This window comes from Pleurodeles waltl, chromosome 8 (genome assembly GCF_031143425.1).
Source record: "Pleurodeles waltl isolate 20211129_DDA chromosome 8, aPleWal1.hap1.20221129, whole genome shotgun sequence".
In the NCBI taxonomy this organism is placed as follows: domain Eukaryota; kingdom Metazoa; phylum Chordata; class Amphibia; order Caudata; family Salamandridae; genus Pleurodeles; species Pleurodeles waltl.
In genome coordinates, this window is record NC_090447.1 from 604,670,278 (window position 1) to 604,692,503 (window position 22,226).

A 22,226-nucleotide genomic window follows, 5' to 3' on the forward strand; every position below is an offset into this window, starting at 1 on the left:
ACTTACTTAATGAAAACAAATACCTATAACTTGGCAACCGACCTGTCCTGCTAAATTAAGGCACCCACTCTTTGTGCCCCCCAAAAAGTATTTGTTTAATAAAATCAGAATTTTTCAGTATTTTTAGATTGATATTTGTATTATTATAGTAAGCATTTGCTTAGTATTTTCACCCTCTTTTTCTTATAATGATTACATTCCATGATTGGTTTATCCACAGCACTTGTAAGTGATGGTAGTCCTGTTATTCACGTCTGGTACACTCCTACAAGCACGCTACTGGTTTGAAACATCCTCTCCTGTAGCCGAGTTTACTAATTTAACCCTACTGTCCATTGAACACCCGTTACTCCCAGATAGGGAATAGTTGTCCTTTTAAACATGTAATCATGGAAAAATGGTCATTTTGTATTTTGTGGTCTGTTTAATGAAATAACCGGTAATTCACCAGCAGGGAAGCTGACAGCAGGAACGACCGATGCCGAAGAAGCTGCAAAAATTTTGACAGAGAAGAGGCGTCATGCGCGCCTGCAGAAGGAGCAGGAAGAACAAGAGAGACAGGAACGAGAGGAGGCTGAGAGGTGAGTACCATTGCTGACTTGCAATATGAACATGCTTTCTCGTCACACTTTTCCCAATTAATCATTATAATTGTGTTACTTTTGCTCAGTATTAAAAGTAAATGTTTGGTGTAGTAATGGTTCATCTTATGGACAAATGGCTGTTTTGGACTTATTTGCATGCTACATTCAGAACGTGCTCTAAAGAGTTGTAGTATAACATCAGCATTATGAACACTGCTCGCTAGCATAACTCACTTGTGGTTCGATCGCTCTACATGTCTGGAGTAACAAGAGGAGAAATTGTTGTGCTTATCTCCAGGTTTGGGTTTAGAAAAGCAATGTTTGAGAGTGAATGCAGTTCATTACTATGCTTAATATACTTTTTTTCAATAATAGATGCCTTTAGAGTATTGCAATTTTTTGTAGTTCACTGAAGCCCCAAGTATATAAATACACTGTGCAAAACTTTGCTCTGAAAGTCCTCCTATGCTAATTTCTGTACTATCTATGTTTGAAAATGTCTGGCATGTAGTTGATAGACAAAGCTGCTAGTTGTTCCTTATTTTTTTATATCAATTTTAGTTCCTTAGATTTTTTTTGTGTGGATTTTGAATATGCCTTACATAGCTCAATGAATTCAAATTTCATATTACAAAACCATTTTTTGTACTAATGCACATTAAGCACACAAGACTAATCATGGTTTCACCTTGGTTATCCTTCACCATTATATTCCATATGTTTATTATTTTGTAGGGTATGTAGTATAATTATTCTGTTACGTTCCTTCATGGAAATAAAATTATCTTAACCACATTCAGGGGTGTAGAATGTAATAAAATAGCTACTTGTCCATGGGACAGGTTGCTTCATAAATCTACTTGTGCTGTAACAAAATCCACTTGTCCCTTTGGTACCATGTAGTGAGGCAACAAGTTATGGCAGCAATCTCATTATATAAAAGCTTTGATATTAGCCTCTCTGATTATGCCTGGACTATTACTAGAGTAGGGCTTGAATACTAGCAATTCCTTTATATTGCCACCTTCCTGCAGATCTGCGTACTGGGATTAGAGGTAGCAGTAAGCAGTAGTTCCAGCATTGGAATGCCCTTTTGAGTGTGTGAAAACCTACTAATTTGCATGTTTTAGGGGTTTTCACAAGCTCTTTACAAATATTTTCCCATACTGAGAAAACTTGAAAATGTGTTTCTGTTAAGGGCAGAAATAAAATTTCTTCTGCAGTTGGGAAAAAGTGGTTGAGGGAAAGTGAACTTGTAAATACTCAACCATACAGGGAGTGCAGAATTATTAGGCAAGTTGTATTTTTGAGGATTAATTTTATTATTGAACAACAACCATGTTCTCAATGAACCCAAAAAACTCATTAATATCAAAGCTGAATATTTTTGGAAGTAGTTTTTAGTTTGTTTTTAGTTTTAGCTATGTTAGGGGGATATCTGTGTGTGCAGGTGACTATCACTGTGCATAATTATTAGGCAACTTAACAAAAAAATATATATACCCATTTCAATTATTTATTATTACCAGTGAAACCAATATAACATCTCAACATTCACAAATATACATTTCTGACATTCAAAAACAAATCAAAAACAAATCAGTGACCAATATAGCCACCTTTCTTTGCAAGGACACTCAAAAGCCTGCCATCCATGGATTCTGTCAGTGTTTTGATCTGTTCACCATCAACATTGCGTGCAGCAGCAACCACAGCCTCCCAGACACTGTTCAGAGCGGTGTACTGTTTTCCCTCCTTGTAAATCTCACATTTGATGATGGACCACAGGTTCTCAATGGGGTTCAGATCAGGTGAACAAGGAGGCCATGTCATTAGATTTCCTTCTTTTATACCCTTTCTTGCCAGCCACGCTGTGGAGTACTTGGACGCGTGTGATGGAGCATTGTCCTGCATGAAAATCATGTTTTTCTTGAAGGATGCAGACTTCTTCCTGTACCACTGCTTGAAGAAGGTGTCTTCCAGGAACTGGCAGTAGGACTGGGAGTTGAGCTTGACTCCATCCTCAACCCGAAAAGGCCCCACAAGCTCATCTTTGATGATACCAGCCCAAACCAGTACTCCACCTCCACCTTGCTGGCGTCTGAGTCGGACTGGAGCTCTCTGCCCTTTACCAATCCAGCCACGGGCCCATCCATCTGGCCCATCAAGACTCACTCTCATTTCATCAGTCCATAAAACCTTAGAAAAATCAGTCTTGAGATATTTCTTGGCCCAGTCTTGACGTTTCTGCTTGTGTGTCTTGTTCAGTGGTGGTCGTCTTTCAGCCTTTCTTACCTTGGCCATGTCTCTGAGTATTGCACACCTTGTGCTTTTGGGCACTCCAGTGATGTTGCAGCTCTGAAATATGGCCAAACTGGTGGCAAGTGGCATCGTGGCAGCTGCACGCTTGACTTTTCTCAGTTCATGGGCAGTTATTTTGCGCCTTGGTTTTTCCACACGCTTCTTGCGACCCTGTTGACTATTTTGAATGAAACGCTTGATTGTTCGATGATCACGCTTCAGAAGCTTTGCAATTTTAAGAGTGCTGCATCCCTCTGCAAGATATCTCACTATTTTTGACTTTTCTGAGCCTGTCAAGTCCTTCTTTTGACCCATTTTGCCAAAGGAAAGGAAGTTGCCTAATAATTATGCACACCTGATATAGGGTGTTGATGTCATTAGACCACACCCCTTCTCATTACAGAGATGCACATCACCTAATATGCTTAATTGGTAGTAGGCTTTCGAGCCTATACAGCTTGGAGTAAGACAACATGCATAAAGAGGATGATGTGGTCAAAATACTCATTTGCCTAATAATTCTGCACTCCCTGTATTTTTCTCATGAGCAAGTCTACACAGACATATTTGCTCAAGCTAAAATGGAGTTCACAAATATTTTCTAGGCGTACCATTTCCTTGCCTGCTTCTGTAATTCTTGGTAAGTCATAAAAGCTATAAATCTAAACTAATGCAAGGACATATAGCATGGGTGCACTTTTGTGGCTTTCGTTAAGTATTATGCTCCTAATTAGGTCTGGCATTAACCAAGACTTTTTGTTTTTATTAAAATTCTGTCAGTCTGTCTCACTATCTGTTGGCTGGCTTCACTATGAGTGACAGCATTGGGCTCTTTCACAAGAATCTTATCTGCAGACAAAGTAGTTTAGTTCAATGACAGAAATTACTGGGGCAATGTGTGCTTTTTGAAACCAAAACATATTTTTGCTTTTTGTCAGTGTTTGTTATAATAGTGAGGGCTTGGCATCTCCCACAAAAACAAGTTTTACAGAACCCATGTCATAGCAAGACACACATTGACAAAACCAAAAGGCTGACAACCGATGTCGAACCTACTGGCTTTACCAATGCTGGTTTGTTTTCATGTTTCCTATAGTCTAGTTGAAATTGGTTACACTGATTTTTCCATTATAAATATTTTTCAGGACTTTCTAGCATGCATCAACACATTTAACAAAATTATGCTTCAAACACTTTCACAGTAGTTTAGCGAAACATTTTTTTTCCTAGTTGCACTTTTTTGTGAATGTTTTTATTTTGAAAGCAAAGAATAGTCAATCTTGCTTTCAAGCTTCTGCAAATGTTTGCATCTATTCGGAGAGCATTCTGGAAGCATTATACATAGCCTCATATTGTTAAACTCTGTAATTTGTGTACACATTTCTATACTGGAACTACTATCAGTAGGTCAGTTGAAGCTTACAACATTTCCTTAGTGTGCTCACCCTGATGATAAAGGCTTTGCATTAATGAAGCACAAATAAAGGTTTGAACAGGATTCATATATGGACTCAAATATTACCTTAGCTGCAGACAATGCCCTTCCCTGATTCATAAAGTGGCACTTTAAACTGGCAGCCAAAGAGTTTGTGCTGCAGGGGGTTGGGCCTACTTGCCCCAAGGACAACATAAATGTGAAAACTTGTTGTCCTTGACCCTAAACAAGTCCTGGGTGTTGGGCTATAGGAATTCCACATCCTTGCGATTCTTTCTACTTCCCTTTATTATCCAGCCAATTCTGTAGTTAGTTGTGAGGTTGAATCCCACTAGATAAAACTTTCTTCGTCCCCACTCTAGAGATATTGGAATGGGTTTAAGGCCTCCCCTTGCTACTTTTCCTTACTCAAGGTTGGTGGTGTGTGAATGTTTCCTTGTGTAAACCAAGCTATTTGTTCCTCCAGCCATATGGCGTAAGTAAGTCGTACTAATAGTGCTGAAGTTGGGGGTTCTATGATATTTCTAAACATGCCTTATAGGTAGGGTGACCAGCATTTTAAAGCCAAACACTGGGACATTTCGCAAAAAATAGAAGGACTAGAATTTTACATCAAATGAGCGCACAGAATGACAGTGCTCATCAGCATAGAATTACAGAAGAGGCAGTATATAATGCCTGTTAATTAAATTGCTGTCTGATAACACCTGCTAACTATCCCTGCATTGGGAAACAAAAAAATAAAATCACCTCCCACCGTTTTCAGACGACCCTCTCTAAAAACCGGGACATGAGCAAAATTTCCTGAAATCTGCTGGGACAGCTGGTGAGAAACCCGGACTGTCCCAGCAAATCCAGGACACCTGGTCACCCTACTTATAGGGGCCTATACATTCAACACAACAAAAATTAAAATAGAGGCTAAGTACTTTACAGCTATGTTTGCATTTTATCCAATCAATGCATTGCCCAACGTGCATCCACACAGCAGAAGCAAAATTAAAAATAAGAGATTCGTACAATACCCCAAAGATGACTGCAGACTCACTAAATTTGGCAGCTGTCTGACTTCAAGTTAAGAAACCGACAGAAAGGCCTACTTGAGGATTCTGCAGAGGAGATTGTCTGAGCACTCCAGGGTCATTTTGAAATGTATCGATGGATGTCTAGTATATCAACAGGTGATGTAATATAAAATGGAACTGATGAGGAAAAGTGGTAAAATGGGTCTAAATATATGGTGGAAATTCTTAAGACAGCGTTCCCTCTGTTAACTACTTGGGTCTTAGGCGGAGAAATGTGTGGGGCACACTTCACTTCAGTTTTGGATTAACTGTAAGGCTACAGAACACCGCTTGGTCATGACACACATTGTTCTTTTCCCACGGTGGCAACAGCTGGCTCCAGTATCTTGTATATCCAGATGTCACCTTCACAACAATCCAAAGCCCCTTCGGTTTTTCCTTTGAAATTCGGGACAAACGTCACAAAGGTCTGGAAGGTGGTGGCCCTGTTCGGGCTGCCCATGGGGGACATGGCGACTTGTTCTCCAGAAGAAGCATCAGGTTCAGGGCACTCACAGCAAGATGAGGATCCATCGAAGTGGAGCTGCCCACAGCCTGAATGGAAATTGGAACCACTGGATTAAAGGGAATAAAAACAGCTCCATGGCTGAACCTTTAGCTTACTGCATGGTGTAGTTGGGCCTGGTCAGCCCATGTTTGGAATTCTGCAGTGCTTTAGGGACGGACCCAATGGACTGGAGCCACCTGTGAGGGCTGGACCGGTAACTGATGAATGCTACCCTGGGTACCAAGAATGGCACTAGCTGTGCCATCGCCACGTACCCCAACCATGCCCACATAGCTACGTGGCTCCTGCCGCAGAACTGCACCACTGATCCTCTGACAAATGCTGCAAAAGAGTAATAAGGACAATAGTCACTTGGGGATGGACGCCCCCTTCCCAGGGCTCTTGTGGGAACATCTGCACATAGGTGCTTGTAGTGGCCCTGGGGGGAGTGTGCCTCCTTCAAGGTGTGGGGCATGCCTACCTCTTCTTCTTTTCTTCCACTCAACATATAGGCCTGGATTCGGCATAACAGAGATATATGCCTAGTCAAGCGGGAGCTCGAGGGAGACCCAAATGTCCCTGGCTGGTGGTCTGGCTGTACCTGTATGGGATGCACCTAGACCACGGGCTGTCGGACCTGCCAGGGAGTAGTGTCTTCTTGATCTCTGGCCTTCAGGAGTCTGAATGACTTTGCTGTGGTCTGATCCAGCACTTGGTAACTCATCCCATCATTTGTCCAAGGGCTACCAGATACATGACCCCATTTGAGACCCTGTTTACTAAACTGGTGTGCACTAGTGATATGATCTCTAGCCTTTATAAAATACTATTTGTACATGATGCTCCACTAACTTGGCATTATATTAGAGCTTTGGGAATACAAGTCGCAAACGAACCCTAGAAGCTACTGGGTAAAGATACTCTTCTTTCATTTCGAACCTTGGTCACGAAATATACTACGAAGTATGATACAGTTGGTACTGCACCCCCACAGACTAAATTGCATGTAACACAATGCCTTTCATAGGTACAGGAGATGGTGTGGAACACTGGGAGAGAGCCTGCATATCTGGTTGGTTTGCCCTGTCCTCAGTCCGTTTTTGGAGGAAGTTTCCAAAATGGTGCAGGGTGCTTTGGGCTACCCATTTCCCTCATCGCCAGAGATGATGTCCCTGTAACTCAGACCCATGTACCTGAGACGATGACTAAGCATGAATGTCACATGGTGCTCCAATGCCTAGAGGCCACTAAAATGGAAAAATATAGAGTGTCCATCACTCACTTAGTGGTATCACAGACTGTTGGCCATACTTGTTATTGACTGTTTGATCAGCAATATGAATGGTACTCATTTACTTTACAGAACTAAATGGAAACTTTTATATGTCAAGCTGAGAGGTGGCCCTCCTAAATTAGTCCTTCCTCCTTGTTGAAGGGTCTTTGACCTCTTTAATTGACATGGTTGACTGAACCACCCACCCTCCTTATATTTCTCTGTGAGCTTTTGCTTTGAGATGTACACTAAATCATTAATAACGATCCTTTTTATTTTCTCTTCCTACATTTGGGGTTGGCAGAAGGGAGGTGGAATACGTGGTGAAACCCAGGATTTGTTTTACTTACGGTCGAAAAGGTATTTTGCAATGCTTGGATCAGTGGTGGCCCGTCCTTTAGGGCGGAGGGGCCACCCCCCCCACCTTTTGGCCCTCATGAAGAGTGTCTGTCAGGCTGAATAAAGGTCAGCCTGACAGACTGTCTTCATGTTCAGGTCAGGCAGCCAGGCGCAGACATGCAATTTGTGCAGACTCCTGGCTGCCTGAACTGAACTTTGCTGGGCAAAGGAGATCACAGCTCCTATGGCCATGACCTCCTCGGCCCAGCAAAGGTGCCTCGAGGCCCTCCCCTGGGTGACTAGGAAAGCGTCACCCATTGACATTCGCCCTGGGCGCTTCAGGTTTAGGCCCTGAAGGGCCCAGGGCGAGTGTCAATCAGTGACACTGACCCCATCCCACTCTGTAACGAGGCTGGGACTGCTGCCTTCCCTCATTGGCTAACCTCAGGTCAGCCAATGAGGGAAGGCAGCAGTCCCAACCCTCCTGGGACCTGGAGGCTGAAGGTAAGTGTGTGTGTATATGTGTGTGAGGTTTTAAATTGAATGTTTGGTGCGCGCGTGCATGTTCGAGTGTTATGAGTGTTGTTAATGGATGTGCGTGTGTGTGAAAGAATGTGTGTGCGCGATCTTTTAAAATGAATGTTTGGTGCATGCATGCATGTTTGAATGGTATGAGTGTTGTTAATGGATGTGCGTGCGTACATGTTTGTGTGTGAAAGAATGAGTGTGTGAATGTGTGTGTGCCCCGCCCGCCCCCTCCCTCCTAAAGCTGCCGGCCACCACTGGCTTGGACAATATGATCAATATGATCAACGTAAATATCGCTTGTATGTTACCTAGGTTAGTTTGTAACTTTTATAGCAGACAAATGTTTTTCACCTGAAACTCTAATAAAAACATTTACACACACAAATAATAAAGTTCAGTATTCTGGACCAGGCTTTTGTTTTTTTGAAAATGGATTTCAGTTTTTCATCTCACCTGAAAAGTCATCTGGTCTTCTTTCAAAGGTCTCTGCAAAGTTACTGAAACAACCAAACAACCAAAGCTGAAGGAATGACTTGTACGAGCACTAGAAGCAAAACACTCTAGCAGTTTTGATGCTCTTGAAGAACTTATTAAACCTAGGTGTATCTTCTATAATTTGTTAAGCTATTTTGACTCCTGTAGCTCCCTCATACTTTTCTTTCTTGTTGCTTAACCATCAGCCGTCAAATGTTTATTTTTCCTTCTGGTGATTTTGATAGCTCTAGATTGTAAAGGGTGATAGAGGGGGATTGGATGTAAGCGATAGTAAACTCTTCTCCCCTGGTCCCAGATATCAGTCTACTTTTAATCTCATTATGTCTTGCAAGTCAGTATCCTATTTCTCATCATAATTTCTATTTTTTGCGGGAGGGGGAAAGAGTCCTATTGTCAATTGAACTATTCCTTCATGTCTCAATCACTAGCCACCAGCTCTTTCTAAAGAGCTACAATTGATGAGTTTGACTGTCAATTCTATGATGACACTAGATATCTATGAGCTTTGGGGCAAGCATGTGAGCCGTTGTAGGCACATCATAAATCTCAGCTTTGTGATGCCCTGTTTGTTCAGACTAAAGGCTATTTCAAGACTACTGTGAACGGCATGCATGTTTTGATAGTCTGCAGTGCATTGAAGACCTTATCAATGCAAGTAGCATAAAGCCTGGAAAGCGGATAGACATATGAAGGTGACAAGGGTGTTCATGGAGCAGATTATTTTGTAGATAAGGCTCAATTATGATTCTTAAGGGGAAGGAGAAATAATGGAGGATTTCAATTAAGTCATTTTGCACTTCATCATGTATTTTTAGAATTGTATAGCTAACTGTGTAAATAAGAGGAACACTGAATTGTGACTTAGGGACTGCCAATTCATGCTGTGGTGTTGCAAGTTATTTCAGAAAATACAATAGAGAGAGATAGGATTCTGCACAGTTCTTCAATACATTTGTTACACTATTGGCTCCTTATTTAGCACAAGTGTTTCACGTTAGTAACTAGAAGTACGTTACCCACATATATGCAAAAATTGAAGCTATCCACATGAGAAATAATAGATCAAAGATGTCCTAACAATAAATGCTTTCTTAACATCAATAGGACATTTTAACAATGACATGGGCAAATCACCTTTTCCCTCTATTATCAGATTTAGAGTTGAGGAACAACATTGTATTGTAGGAGGGATGTGGTGAATCATAATCATTCCAGTTTTCCCATAGCTTTTTTTGCCATGCTCAAACAACCACCTGTCCTGTATATTTTCTCAAATCAGAGAATATGATTGGAAAATGCATAGGCATATCTGGTCCATTATGGTTTTCCAGCTCAGTGTTTGAGTGGTTAATACACAACAGCCGCTTGCTGCATTGCCCCTTTATTGTACCATTAAAAGTCCCCTGAAGGGCAAGAAAGAAACTAGGCAAGACAACACACTTTCTCCCTCTGTTTGATTTCAAGTTGGTATATATGGATTGTTGCAGGGTAACTTAAAAAAAAAAAAAGAAAGACAAACTCCTCTTGACCATGTAAAAACAGTTCTTTACTGTCGTGAGAGGGAGAGTAGCAAGTACACACCAGTAAACAGTTGGTCTCAATTTGCTGCTTCACAGGCAGCTTCTTTTGTACAGTCAGACAATACTTCATTACAAAATGTCAAACAGTGTAACACTGCATAGGTAAACAGTTGTGGAAAAACATCATGGCACTTGTGACCATATGACCCTAACATTTAACCTAAATTACTACACATCCTTTATTGCAAGTCTAACAGTGCTTAACAAACTAACATTTCTCCATGCCCGTATATATGTGTATTGGTAAATGTGCTTTATCATTCTGCTCCCCAAACCCTTTATCGGCTGTTGCGTACCCTTTGACTTTTGGCTAATTCAATCTCCTGCTCCTATTCTTCAACAACCTTCAGTTTCATTCTTGTTTAACTAGGATAACAGAATAGGTGCCTGTATGCAAGGACCATAAATTCCTTCAAGCTTGCTAAACTTGTGTTGACCTTTTACTGCAACCCTTTCCAGCTCTTTCAACACGGACTGGTGCAGCAAGCATATGAACAACAACTTTCAGTATGGGAAGGGGAAGTTTCTAGAATTCCTGCTTGTTTAAGTTATTTAAGAGGGAAGTGTGACAACTGTGGTTAGATCAAACTCAGTCCGGGCGGGGGGCGCCTTTGCCCAGTTCATTCCCATTTAGGATGGTTCTCTCCAGTGGGTTCCCGACTTGAAGTTGACAAAGAGATGATGTCCCTACCTTGCCCCATGGTGATGCATTTTTTATTCTTATTCTTAACTTTGCGTTGTGAATGAGTATATAATCACTGTATTTGTAGATATATTATCCATGATTGAAGTAGTGTATTTTCATTGTTTGTTTCCATGATCATTATTATTCTACTGCTGTGATTATTTTCAGAAGTGTATTCGTGTTGCTGCAAGCTTTACCTATACAAACCTTGAAAAGTGCTTTACTCAGTGTATTACTCTGACTAAGAGTGCTGAATTGTTCGCATTTCTTTCACTTTGTCTTGTGTCAGTCTGATGTAAACCAAAAACCACTCCCCAGTTGATATTTTAACTACTGGATCTAAACCTTGATCTACACTTGTCACTAGGTAATATATACTGCCCTGAGACTCTACCACTTGTGTTGGTATTCTAACCGGAATCACCACTCCTGCCTAATCACCTACTCTTCTACAAAATAAGATCAACAGTACAACACAATATATTAATATTAAGACCACAGTAGTTGGCAACAAGGCTCCCAACATCCAGGATGGCAGCAATAACACCTACCCCTGAACCAATTTTCTGGGGCAACTCCTTCATTTACCATTGTCTTTTCTAAAGAGTGTAAGGTCTGTATAGTCTCTGACAAAGTTCCATTGAGCGCATCATTTGCTCGGACATAAATACAAGAGGCAGTTTCAATTTTTGCACATACCCCTTCTTACATGGTCGTCATACTTAGCCAGATTGCATTATCATCAACCTCATAGCACACAGCTCTTTTATAGCATTGAATCCATCCTTTGTGATATTGATGCACTTCAGCTACTCCCATCGAGTTATCTGCAGCCATTGAGCAGTTGCCTTAGCCTGAACAAACAGTAGAATGTTTCCAAAGAACAACTTTGCATCATTAGAAAACCGATACTCCTGAGAAATGTCATTCCAAGTATTGGTACCATAATACTCTGCAGTTCTTTTCCTTCGATGATGTACCAAAGTCGTTGGGTGGCTCATAGGGTGTTCATGTAAAATTAAGATGTCAATTCCTGGAATTACCAAAACAGGGGCGTGCAAGGTGACGATTGAACAGAGGCCTCCCCAGTTTGTTGGTAACTGTGTATACAGTAGTTCTCCATACTGCCAATAGTAGTTCCATAAGGCTGAAGGAGCACTCCTGCATGTCGGCGTTATCTGCTGTAGTCTTACAGACAATATTTTCACCTACAATAACAGTGCCCTTTCCTCTGAAACATAAAGAAACAGGAGTTAGTCTCATGACAGTCCTAAGACTTATTGTGCTTTCTATCCAGGTGCAACATCAGTGTTTTTGCCCCAGATATGTGTACACTTCTAACTGCATCCTGACTAACATCAGTACCATTTCATAAAGACATGACCCTACAGGAAAAATTCAACATCAGAATTCTCATAGACAAACTGATCCATTGATTCTAAATCCTGCCCTACGAACACAATCTGGGGTTAAAGAATTCACTAAGTAACTACTACAGACAGTGGGCTGTCATGTTACTCCTAGAAATCCTAAATCTAAGATCATCTTGATCCAATCTACAGTGGTAGGACAACCTGTATTCTTCATACGTGAAATCTCATCCTTAATATTCTGTCCATCTGTACTGCTATATAAAACATCTGCTGAGCAGTCATATTTTGTGGCAGTGACTAAAAAACATTCTAACTTGACATTTGTTAATTGCATTTGGGTCTTAATCATACACAAGTTGAGATGCAAAAGTCCTAAAGCTGTACTTGGGGATACTTCTTTAGTTGAATGTAGCTTATCTGGTCCTGAGGCATGAGAATTCATTGGTACTTCCCGATCCTATGTCTTAATATAAGTTGATACCACATATTATCTAATAATCTGGTAAGAACATTATAAGCTACTTTGGCTTAAATGGAAAGTTCTCTTCACAGGTGTAGAATGTTAAAACTAAAGGCATGCTGCCATAGAAAAGCAACAATAGGAACAATGGCATTAAGAGAAGAAAGAAAAGAGAAAACAAAAATAACGCTGTTCTTCAAAAAAAAAATTCTAAAGACGGAGGTGGAGGGGGTTATTTGTACGATCGCAATCTTATTCCGACCTCTTGTTCCATTTACATTGTCTATGGTATTTGGCATGATGCTGGATTCAGACGGACATTGGTAAACTGGAACCATGGCTTCCTGACGTTGATTTTGACTGCTTGTGGGTGTAGTCATTGTTCACAAAGAAAAGTCAGTCAAAGTTGGGATCCTTTCTGTACTTGTTGGCTAGTTGTCATAGGGTGGACCTCCTGGTCATTGTTGGTTACCTTTCTCCAGAACGCCTGTTTTGGAAAGAACTTAGCCTTGATTAGCTTATAACGTATGCTCTACTGTATGTGGCTGTGTACTTCATCTACAGCAACATTATTTGGCACTTGTATCAAGGGTGTTTGGGAAGTATTACCTAGTAGCGGTTGCCACTAGGTAGTTCTAGTTAGGACCTAGCTTGTATATAAAAAGTTTTTTTTAACTTGCCTGTACCTGTGGCGCTGCTTGACGAATCTTCACAAAACTTTCCAGAGAACTTTGCAAGTCGTGTCAGCTGCTGTCTGGAAAGTTTTGGGGTGATCCGTTGGGAGGGGAGGCTGAGAAAAAAGTGGGGGTCCCAAAACACGTTTTCCCCATTCCTTTTTCCATAGAGATTTTGAACAGCAATTGCGCTGAAACTACTGGATGGAAATACAACCAAATTTGGCTGAAAGATCCAGAACGTTACCTTTTTTTTTTTTTTTTTTTTTTTTTTTTGGGCGTAATTCTGTTCAGTAGTTGTAGAGAAATTAAAGAAAATCCAAATTTGTATCTATAGGGACGCCGAAGGATTCGCGACCCCTCCCGATCTCGTGCTGAGATCTGATTGGCTGACAATACTTCAAAAACAAAGCCGTTGAAGTGTTGTCAGCCATCTTGGGAATCGGCTGAAGCCGAGTCCCAGAAAAAAATAACAAATACAAAAGGGGCCAGGATACGAAAACCCTGACCCCTTAGCTCTGTTGCTAGCGTCCCAAAGGGACCACTACAGGGCTAAAAAGCATTTTTTTCAAACACAATTTAACACAAATTCACAACATGGTCATAAATCCGCTGTTAAAAAAATAAAATAAATAAAAACAACAAAAACAAGTGGAGGCTCCTGCACTTGTTTTAACTAAGTCCTGGGTGGGCCAGGTCCTGGGGGCACTTTTTTCTGTTTAATGGGGTGGGTGGGGGGGGCTCCTGACTCCCACAGCCCCAGGGACCACCACCTCCCCGGGCGAATTGTAAAATATGAGCGGGGTCGCAGACACCATGGAACACCATCCACGGGACAAAAATGCTTTCAATAAGTGGGGGAGGCCCGATTGACTCCCCCACAGCCCCGGGGATCACCACCTTCCCAGAACTTTCTGAATTATTAGCAGGGGCTGTGTGGCGCCCCAGGTACCACCAAATCCGGGGTAAAAATGTTTTTCATATGTGGGGGAGGCCCAATGGCCTCCCCCAGAGCCCTGGGGACCACCACCTCCCCGGATCTGCAATGAATTTTGAGCTGGTCCCGATGTCAAAAACAGGACCTTTCATCTCTGTCCCCACCACCCAGAAGTGTGTGCAGGGAACAGAGATAAAAGGTCTGCTTCAGCAACCACAGAGCTGCTGCTTAAGCAGCTCCGTGGTTACTGAAGCAATGGGATTGCTGGGGAAGACCTTGAGGCTTACCCCGCTGTCCCAGATAGCCCATAAAGGGATTGCTTTACAGTTTGAAAAAAAATACATGTACGGGACCACAGGCGAGCCCTTTAGGGCTCCCCCATGGTCCCGGATAGCCCATAAAGGGCTCAGCTGATTCCAAACTACTGCTGTATCAAACTTAAAGGGGAATCCATCATATCTGGTCTCGGTGAGGGTAATATTTCTCACTCCAGCGTTTTGAAAACTGTGTGTTTCATCTCCTTTGAGAGAGCTAAGCAGACTCTTTATGTCTCTTACTACTAAGGTCATACCTGCAGTTTATCTTTCAAAAGCTCTGATCCATTTCCCTGCTCCCTCTGTAAGCAGGAGCAGCAGCAATTTCTTGAGATTCTCCTTGTCCATTTATGGCCAAGGAACCTAGGGCCAGATGTAGCAAAATGCTAATTTGCGACTTGCAAATTGCGAGTCCCTGCGACTCGCAATTTGCAACTCGCAAATTGGTATGCAGTACGGTGTCTCAGACACCGTCTGCGACTCGCTATGGGGTCGCAATGACCCACCTCATTAATATTCATGAGGTGGGTCGCTAATTGCGGCCCCATAGCGAGTCTAGGCACTCGCAAACATGGAGTCCTGCTGTCGGCAGCAGACTCCATGTTCGTGACTGCTTTAAATAAAGCATTTTTTTTTTTTTTTTTTTTTTTTTTTAAGTGTAGCCCGTTTTCCTTAAAGGAAAACGAGCTGCACTTAAAAAAAAAAAAAAAACGAAACCTTTAGTTTCGTTTTTTTTTCAGGGCAGGTAGTGGTCCCTTGGACCACTACCTACCCTGAAAAAATATTTGTGGGTCCATTCACAAAGTGGAAAGGGTCCCATGGGGACCCCTTCCAATTTGCGAGTGGGTTACCATCCACTTGAAGTGGATGGTAACTGCAACACCATTTGTGACCGCATATGCGGTCGCAAATGGTATTGCATACCACTCAGAATCGCAAATAGGAAGGGAACACCCCTTCCTATTTGCGATTCTGAAATGCATATTGCGAGTCGGTACCGACTCGCAATATGCATTTCTGCATTGGGAAACGCGAATAGCGAGTCGCAAACGGCAATTTTTGCCGTTTGCGACTCGCTATTTGTTTCCTGCATCTGGCCCCTAATGGGGTGCCGCAGACCTTTGTTTATCAGGGGCATCTAAAATACAGGAATGGAAGGATGTTGGGGATTGTGCTGTGTGGCATATTTTTGACACACGTGCAAACATTTCTGCATATAGGGATAATCCCAGTCAGGATCTTCCCTCACCATAAAGAATGCAATCCTTAGCATTCGCCATATCCCGTGCATGAAAGGACCCTTCTTGTGGCCATGGACTCATCTATTAAGCTAACCATTCAGTCCAATCTGCTAAATTATCTACATATGGCACAGCTCGTTGCTAGCTATTCTCTCCTTCAGCAAATCTCACTAGGGGAGAAATCTGTGCTGCACAAAACTGTTTAAACACTCATGTGCTGCACTGGTCTATCATGTAGCCTCAATCCTCCCATACCCTCACAAGATCCGATCCTAGGGTCTGGCTGGCCATGTGTTCCCTGAAACCGCACCCACTCAACTCTGTCGCTCAAGTTTTCCTAACAGTGGAAAACATCTCCTGTTCTCCCTCTCTAATATCAAGATGTTTAGGCAATCCCCTTGCACCTTTTGTGTGATCCAATTCAATAAGGGGTCTTTCTTGAATACCACCGTCATAGGGATGATGCCTAGCTTTTGGGGGTTCAAGCAGTTCATCCCTAATATCCACACGCTTATGCATAGACTCTGTCCTACTTGTTATTCTCCCAAAAACTCAGTTTGTCCTGAAAAGTCATTGTGATATCCTGCTCTCCTCATTTCTCTGCATCTCTCCCACTCTTACTTTGCGATAAACATTCTTAAATGCTTTTGAAGCTATTAGGTACCCCTTCTCCTTCTGCCAGTGTGGTAGACTACCTTCAGACGTATCTCTTTCTTGGGATAGTGGCCAACATGCCTTGCTAGCAACCCTGTCTACATACTCACTCCATCTAGCATCATCTGTATTTCTTTGATGTGAGGTAGACATTTGTTTCCTAACTACCCCTTCCTGTTGTGTCATTTTTCTGCAACAAATGCAGTGTTGCTGATGAAACATATGACTAGTCATCACTATCTTCTGAACTTTGCTCTCCGCTTCTATCCTTCTGGGAGCAGCTGGTTCTAAATGTAGTGTGAATTGCGCTTCTAGTAGTCCTGAAAACTGGGAGTCACTTACCTTACTTGCTACATAGGTGCGCTCGCATGTTTTGGCTTTGGCATTTGTGGGGCAACATATAGGGTAACTTTTGGAGATCATGAAGGGGGTCTCAATTGTGGGGTTTTCAAATCCTACTGCACCTTCTTGTAGATGCACCAATGGATAAATGCTAAGTACCTTGGGAGAGGTGTTCATAGGACGTGAGTTGGCCTTCAACTGCAACACTTTAAAGTTATTTGTGTTATTGTGTTCTCAATTGAGCTCCTTTGCTTACTCTTTAACATGGGTGTGTGGCCTACAGCATTCTTACACCACGTATAGCTGTGTGACACACTCTACTGTTGTCTACGCTTGTGCCACACTTTCATAGTTTACTTTTTCCATAACCTGATGCAATTTCTAGCTTTTTGGTTGTTGTGGATTCATTTTACACTCTGCTTGGGCACCCATATTTTAGCTTTGCTTAGGCCTGTGCCCTTTTACCTAAATATGTGCTCTGATTTCATTTATTCTGTTTTCTTCATTTTCAGTTAGCCTGCTTTCAGCAGGGATGTTTTATTTTCTAATCAGCTGTAACTCTGAGGTTCTGATAAAGCATTGTTATTATTATTCTGTGCACAACAATTTCACCATGTACCGTTGTCCAAGGTTGACGTGGCAAAGTACATGATACTCCAGCTAGCAATTGTTGCCACAAGAGTTTGTAATCAGTCCAACACTTAGGCACCTATCCACTTTCTCCACGTGACCAGGAGCGAGAAGTTTATTTCCGAAACGTGTGCTAGTATAGGTCTGGATAGTCTGGGGGTCCGACCACCTAAACCACAAATAAGGAGTACCACCACTAAGGAGGGTTCTAGGTAAGCACAGGAGGTCCCTAAAAAACACTGGGATAAACGAAAACAAAATAAAGACAGAAGACCACAAAAAGGAGAATCTTCACCGTAGACCTCTGAAAAAGTTACAATTTTAGGAATAGGGATACTATCAAAACACCAGATAGATATCAATATACTGACAGTCACCCACCTTGTTCTTTCCTGACACACCGGATAAATGGAGTGACAGAGGAGGACGGTCTGAACACCAAAGTGACTATGTGAAGCCGAAAAAGGACTCTCAGCGCTCATCAGAGCATTTCACAAAAAAGGAAGATAAACTTCCACAACAAATACCCCAATTTAAAAAGAAAAAGGTGGCAGCATTTTCAATTTAAGATGTTACTCATACTGAGCACATTGTTGAAGAACAGGATGTAGGCAGTGACTCTGCTAGACAGCGCGGCAGAGGTAACGATCTGTTGCCAGAGTATTATAGAGCTTCTGGATGTGACACCAACTAACAACTTCCCCAAAGTCAAAACAGAAGACAGGCAAATCTCCCCACCCGACAGGGTATACAGATTAAGTGTTGAAATTGAGGGAGCATTTGAGCTCACAGTTAAGCAATCTTCTGGAGAAGATTAACACTAAATTATGATATTCTGTTGGCAGAACAAGATTTGCCACCTGAATTTGTTCGCTTGCTCTCACAAGGGGAAGATGTAATTTTGCCTTCCTCCTCAGTCCTCATTCTAGATGTAGTAAAAGAAGCCTATGCTGCTCATTGGGCCTTGGCTCAGGCTCCTGTGCTGTACCACAACCACGTAGGGTGAGACAGGAATTTCCCCCACCATGTTATACCAATTAGATCTAATCCACAGATCCAGCCTCAGTACCCAATTGAACATGAAGCTAAATCAACTCTGAGAGAGATTCTCACACAACTGGTGTAGCAGGGAGCAATAGAACCCTGAATCTCTGCAATGAATAACCCATTTATCCCCATAGCAAAACCTGACCATTCATATATTATAGTCATTTAAACAGTCATACATGCACATTTGCAATCCAAAATGCACACAGCACCTCAATTATCAACAATATAGTGTGAAAGAAGTACAAAACAACCTTGGATATTTCGAGTGGTTTCTCCTGCCAAAGTGTAGCACCTGAAAGCCAGGATCTTAGCGCCTTCAATGCATTAGACTTTCAGCAATGCTTTTGTAGCTTGCCTCAAGGGTATAAGAACCGCCCCTAGGTATTTTCTACCCATGTAACAACAATACTACAAGACATGTATCCAGAGGTGTTGTCTTGTGTCAATAACATTTACTTGACAGCTGAGGACCTCAATGCACGTTTGGCCCGGATGGATCGCACTATTCTAGGATTCGGTGCCCAAGGCTACAGTTTTATTTTCAACAAAACTAAAATTGCTTTTCTTAGTGTCCTATTGTTAGAATACAAATTATCTGATGAAGGCAAAAGCCTGGCACCGCACTTTTTAGAAAAGTGTGTTTAACTTCAACCGCCAAATACTATCAAGAAACTTCAGTCATTACTGGGTTTCTTTACTTTTGGCAGAACATGTACTCTAAGACTTTATTTGTTCTAACTTTTCAAGCAGGCACTGGACACCAGAACATACCTGCATACTTATAGATTTGCAACAAGACATGCTAATAGCACAATACACTCGTGATATGGTCACAAAATAACATAGTCATCAGAATAATTGCTGGTGCCATTGGGTTCAACTATGTCACATTTAATGAGGGTGAAACGGTACCCATAGCATACAAATCACATTTGTACTCCAATGCAGAACAACGTTTTGCCCTGACAAAAAAAAATACTGACTACTGTACAGATGGCTGTCATTATAGAGAGTCCACTTGCCCAAAGGAAACTCAATGTCGTTACCCTGTTGCCAGCCCTTGAGGCGGTTATCTAAGCTAGAATTCCAAATGCAAAAGCATTACATCCACGCTGGATTCAGTGGGCAACCTCCTTGACTGCCACTGATGTTGATTATTCTCTCAACCCCAAACTACATACCCAAGAATTTCAACTATATGAGCTTTAATACCCCATAACCTCTAGCATCATGCCTCTTGATCATTGTGGAACCTTCATTTGCACTGATGGTTCGGCACAACCAGGTGTAGGTACTGCTTGCGCAGCAGTCAGCGGAATCATGAGGGATGGTGCATTCCACCCTTAACTTACCTACACGCAGACCTTAGGGGACTGCACTGCACGACTTGTAGAGCTTAAGGTTCTCATTTTGGCACTGGAACTTGCGGATAGCCCACGTTGATTCTGTATGATTTGTACTTCTGTGTCCAGTCCTGCAATGATTACTTACATCATTAGCGCCTGATATGGTTCAGACTTAGAAGGGAACACCATCAAACACAAAAACCTGTGGGGAGGATATCAGATCTTAAAGACAGACTACCCAGGACTCTTGTAGTACATTAATTGGGCTACCAACGTGTAGGAGTAAACATTTGGGGGGCAAATCTGCTAAAATCCACAGTCTCTATAGCTTCAGTTGCTACAAATACTTATTCTCACTTGAGACTGGACAATGAGTCATTGGCTGCCATGAAAGCCTCGGCTGAAGGCATGTTCCTACCAAAAGCATACCCTGCTTAAATATACCTACCTCTTCAATGCCAAAAATATTACATTAGAAACAGTTCAAGGTGTGGGTGATCGTGTGATCCCTAACCAAGATCAGGGACCAGATCTTATTAAAGCAGCCCTTGATGGTGGAACTTTTACCCATGCTTGTGTGGCAGCTACTATATATATTCTTGTTACAGAAACACTATTGGTGGCCAGGTCTTTACAAACAGACCAAGCAGTATGTCCTCTGTTGTGAAATTTGTCAACAAATCAAAGGATCCACTGGCAAATGCCCACCACAGACAACCCTTCAAGTGTCAAACAAACCACTACACTGTGTGTACCTGGACTATTGCAGTCCCTTACAATCTAATGGTGCATAGAGATAAATCTTAGTTGCTGTTGATTCATTTTCTAGATTCCTGTGGGTATGGTCACAATGATCGGCTGACACCAGAACTGTTATTCAAGATTTGCATTTCTTCATCTGCACATATGTAGTTGCAGCATTCCACTTGGACCAGGGCCCTGCTTTTGCCTCCAGGGTATTCAGGGACACAATGGCAACGATGTGTGTTCAACGATTACTACTCTTCCTGAGGGGAATTCCTTTGTGGAGAGGAAAAATCAAGACTTAAAGCAATCCTTAACAGCAAGGGTGTTACGTTTTGGTTGTAGCTGGCTTTATCACCTATATGGGGTGCACAGAGCACCAAATAATATCCCCAGACAGTCCTTGGGAGGATGCACCCCTTACGAGGTCCTGTTTTGGAAACCTATGTATGACCCAGATCTTGATTGCCCTGGCATGGTTGTCACAGAAACACCATTTGACATAAATGAATGTGCCACGATTTTACAGGAAACACAAAAATGACGTGGTAAAAATTAATCCTGCCTATGCCACCACCTTGGGAATGAGTGATTTGCCAACAACATCTACCAGCTTGAGTCCTAAATTTGGGGATCTGGTATCAGAGAATAATGCTGTAAAGGAATTTGGCCTATCCCATCCAGCACAGTTCCAGTTCTGGGAATAGATGGGTCCAGACTGTCATAATACCACCACTGCCTGGTTCTACAGAAAACCATTTTGTTTGAATTGACAAAGTCAAGTTGCACCATATGGCCAATTCTGCAGAGTAGACCACAAGGGTTCCTGGGTAGTTCCCTAACTTCCCCCACTACCCAACAGGATAGGCCTCTTCAAGCACTGAATAACGCTTCTACAAGTTCCAGTACTACAGTTGTCTCTCCAAGCTTGGAGAGGGCAGAGAACGAGTTTCTGTTAAATTCTGTCATAACTTCACCAACAAGAAATGTCCAAACTGTGGATATCTATTATTCAAATTTAACACAGACAGATGACATTGTTTATTATGAACCACCACCATTGGGTCCATCTAACAGTTTTGTACCAGCACCTGCCATTGCGCAAACAGATCCTAGTTACTTTGTTGACATAGACAACTTTCTTCAAACTCTTCTGCGTCTGCCGCTCCAACTGTTTCAGAAACACATACGCTTTATAACTGGCATAGAAACAATAATTTTACTTTTCCGTGGTATTAGCAATGGATAACATTGACTTTGCTTGCCTTTCTGCTTTAAATCGGTTTTGTCATTGTTTTCTTTTTGCGGATAAATGGTCATTATCTTCCTGAACTCTTTGCTGTTGAACTGCTCGATGAGGTTTTGACATGAGATGAGTTTGGATGAGGTTTCTTCCCATAAGGTCCGAAGAGACTTGTCCTTTGTGAACATTTCAGCTGTTCCAATTCCTAATGGTATTGTGTGGGATAAAGTACCTTATCGTGTATTTGGCCCTACTGAGGTCATTCAAATTCCATATATTTTTAATGATTCCATGAATGATTTTCAGGGGTGTGGAATTTATTAAAATATCTACTTGTCCAGGGGACAGGTTGCTTCTCAAATCTACTTGTCCTGTAAAAAGATCTACTTGTCCCTTTGGTGCCATGTAGTGTGGTGCCAAATTATG

General features: G+C 41.9%; 1 protein-coding gene across 10 annotated transcripts in view; it reads left to right on the plus strand.

The window, feature by feature from the left end:
• The window catches only part of MAP7D2 (MAP7 domain containing 2), a 361,083-nt gene that overhangs the window by 271,734 nt on the left and 67,123 nt on the right, over nucleotides 1-22,226 (plus strand). For 8 of the 10 annotated variants that reach the window (XM_069204676.1, XM_069204679.1, XM_069204680.1 and 5 more), the window contains one exon: nucleotides 452-581. In XM_069204676.1, coding sequence (XP_069060777.1) covers nucleotides 452-581 — 130 coding nt within the window. The remainder of the gene's footprint in view (nucleotides 1-451; nucleotides 582-22,226) is intronic. The other 2 variants (XM_069204677.1, XM_069204681.1) reach the window with 1 other exon arrangement.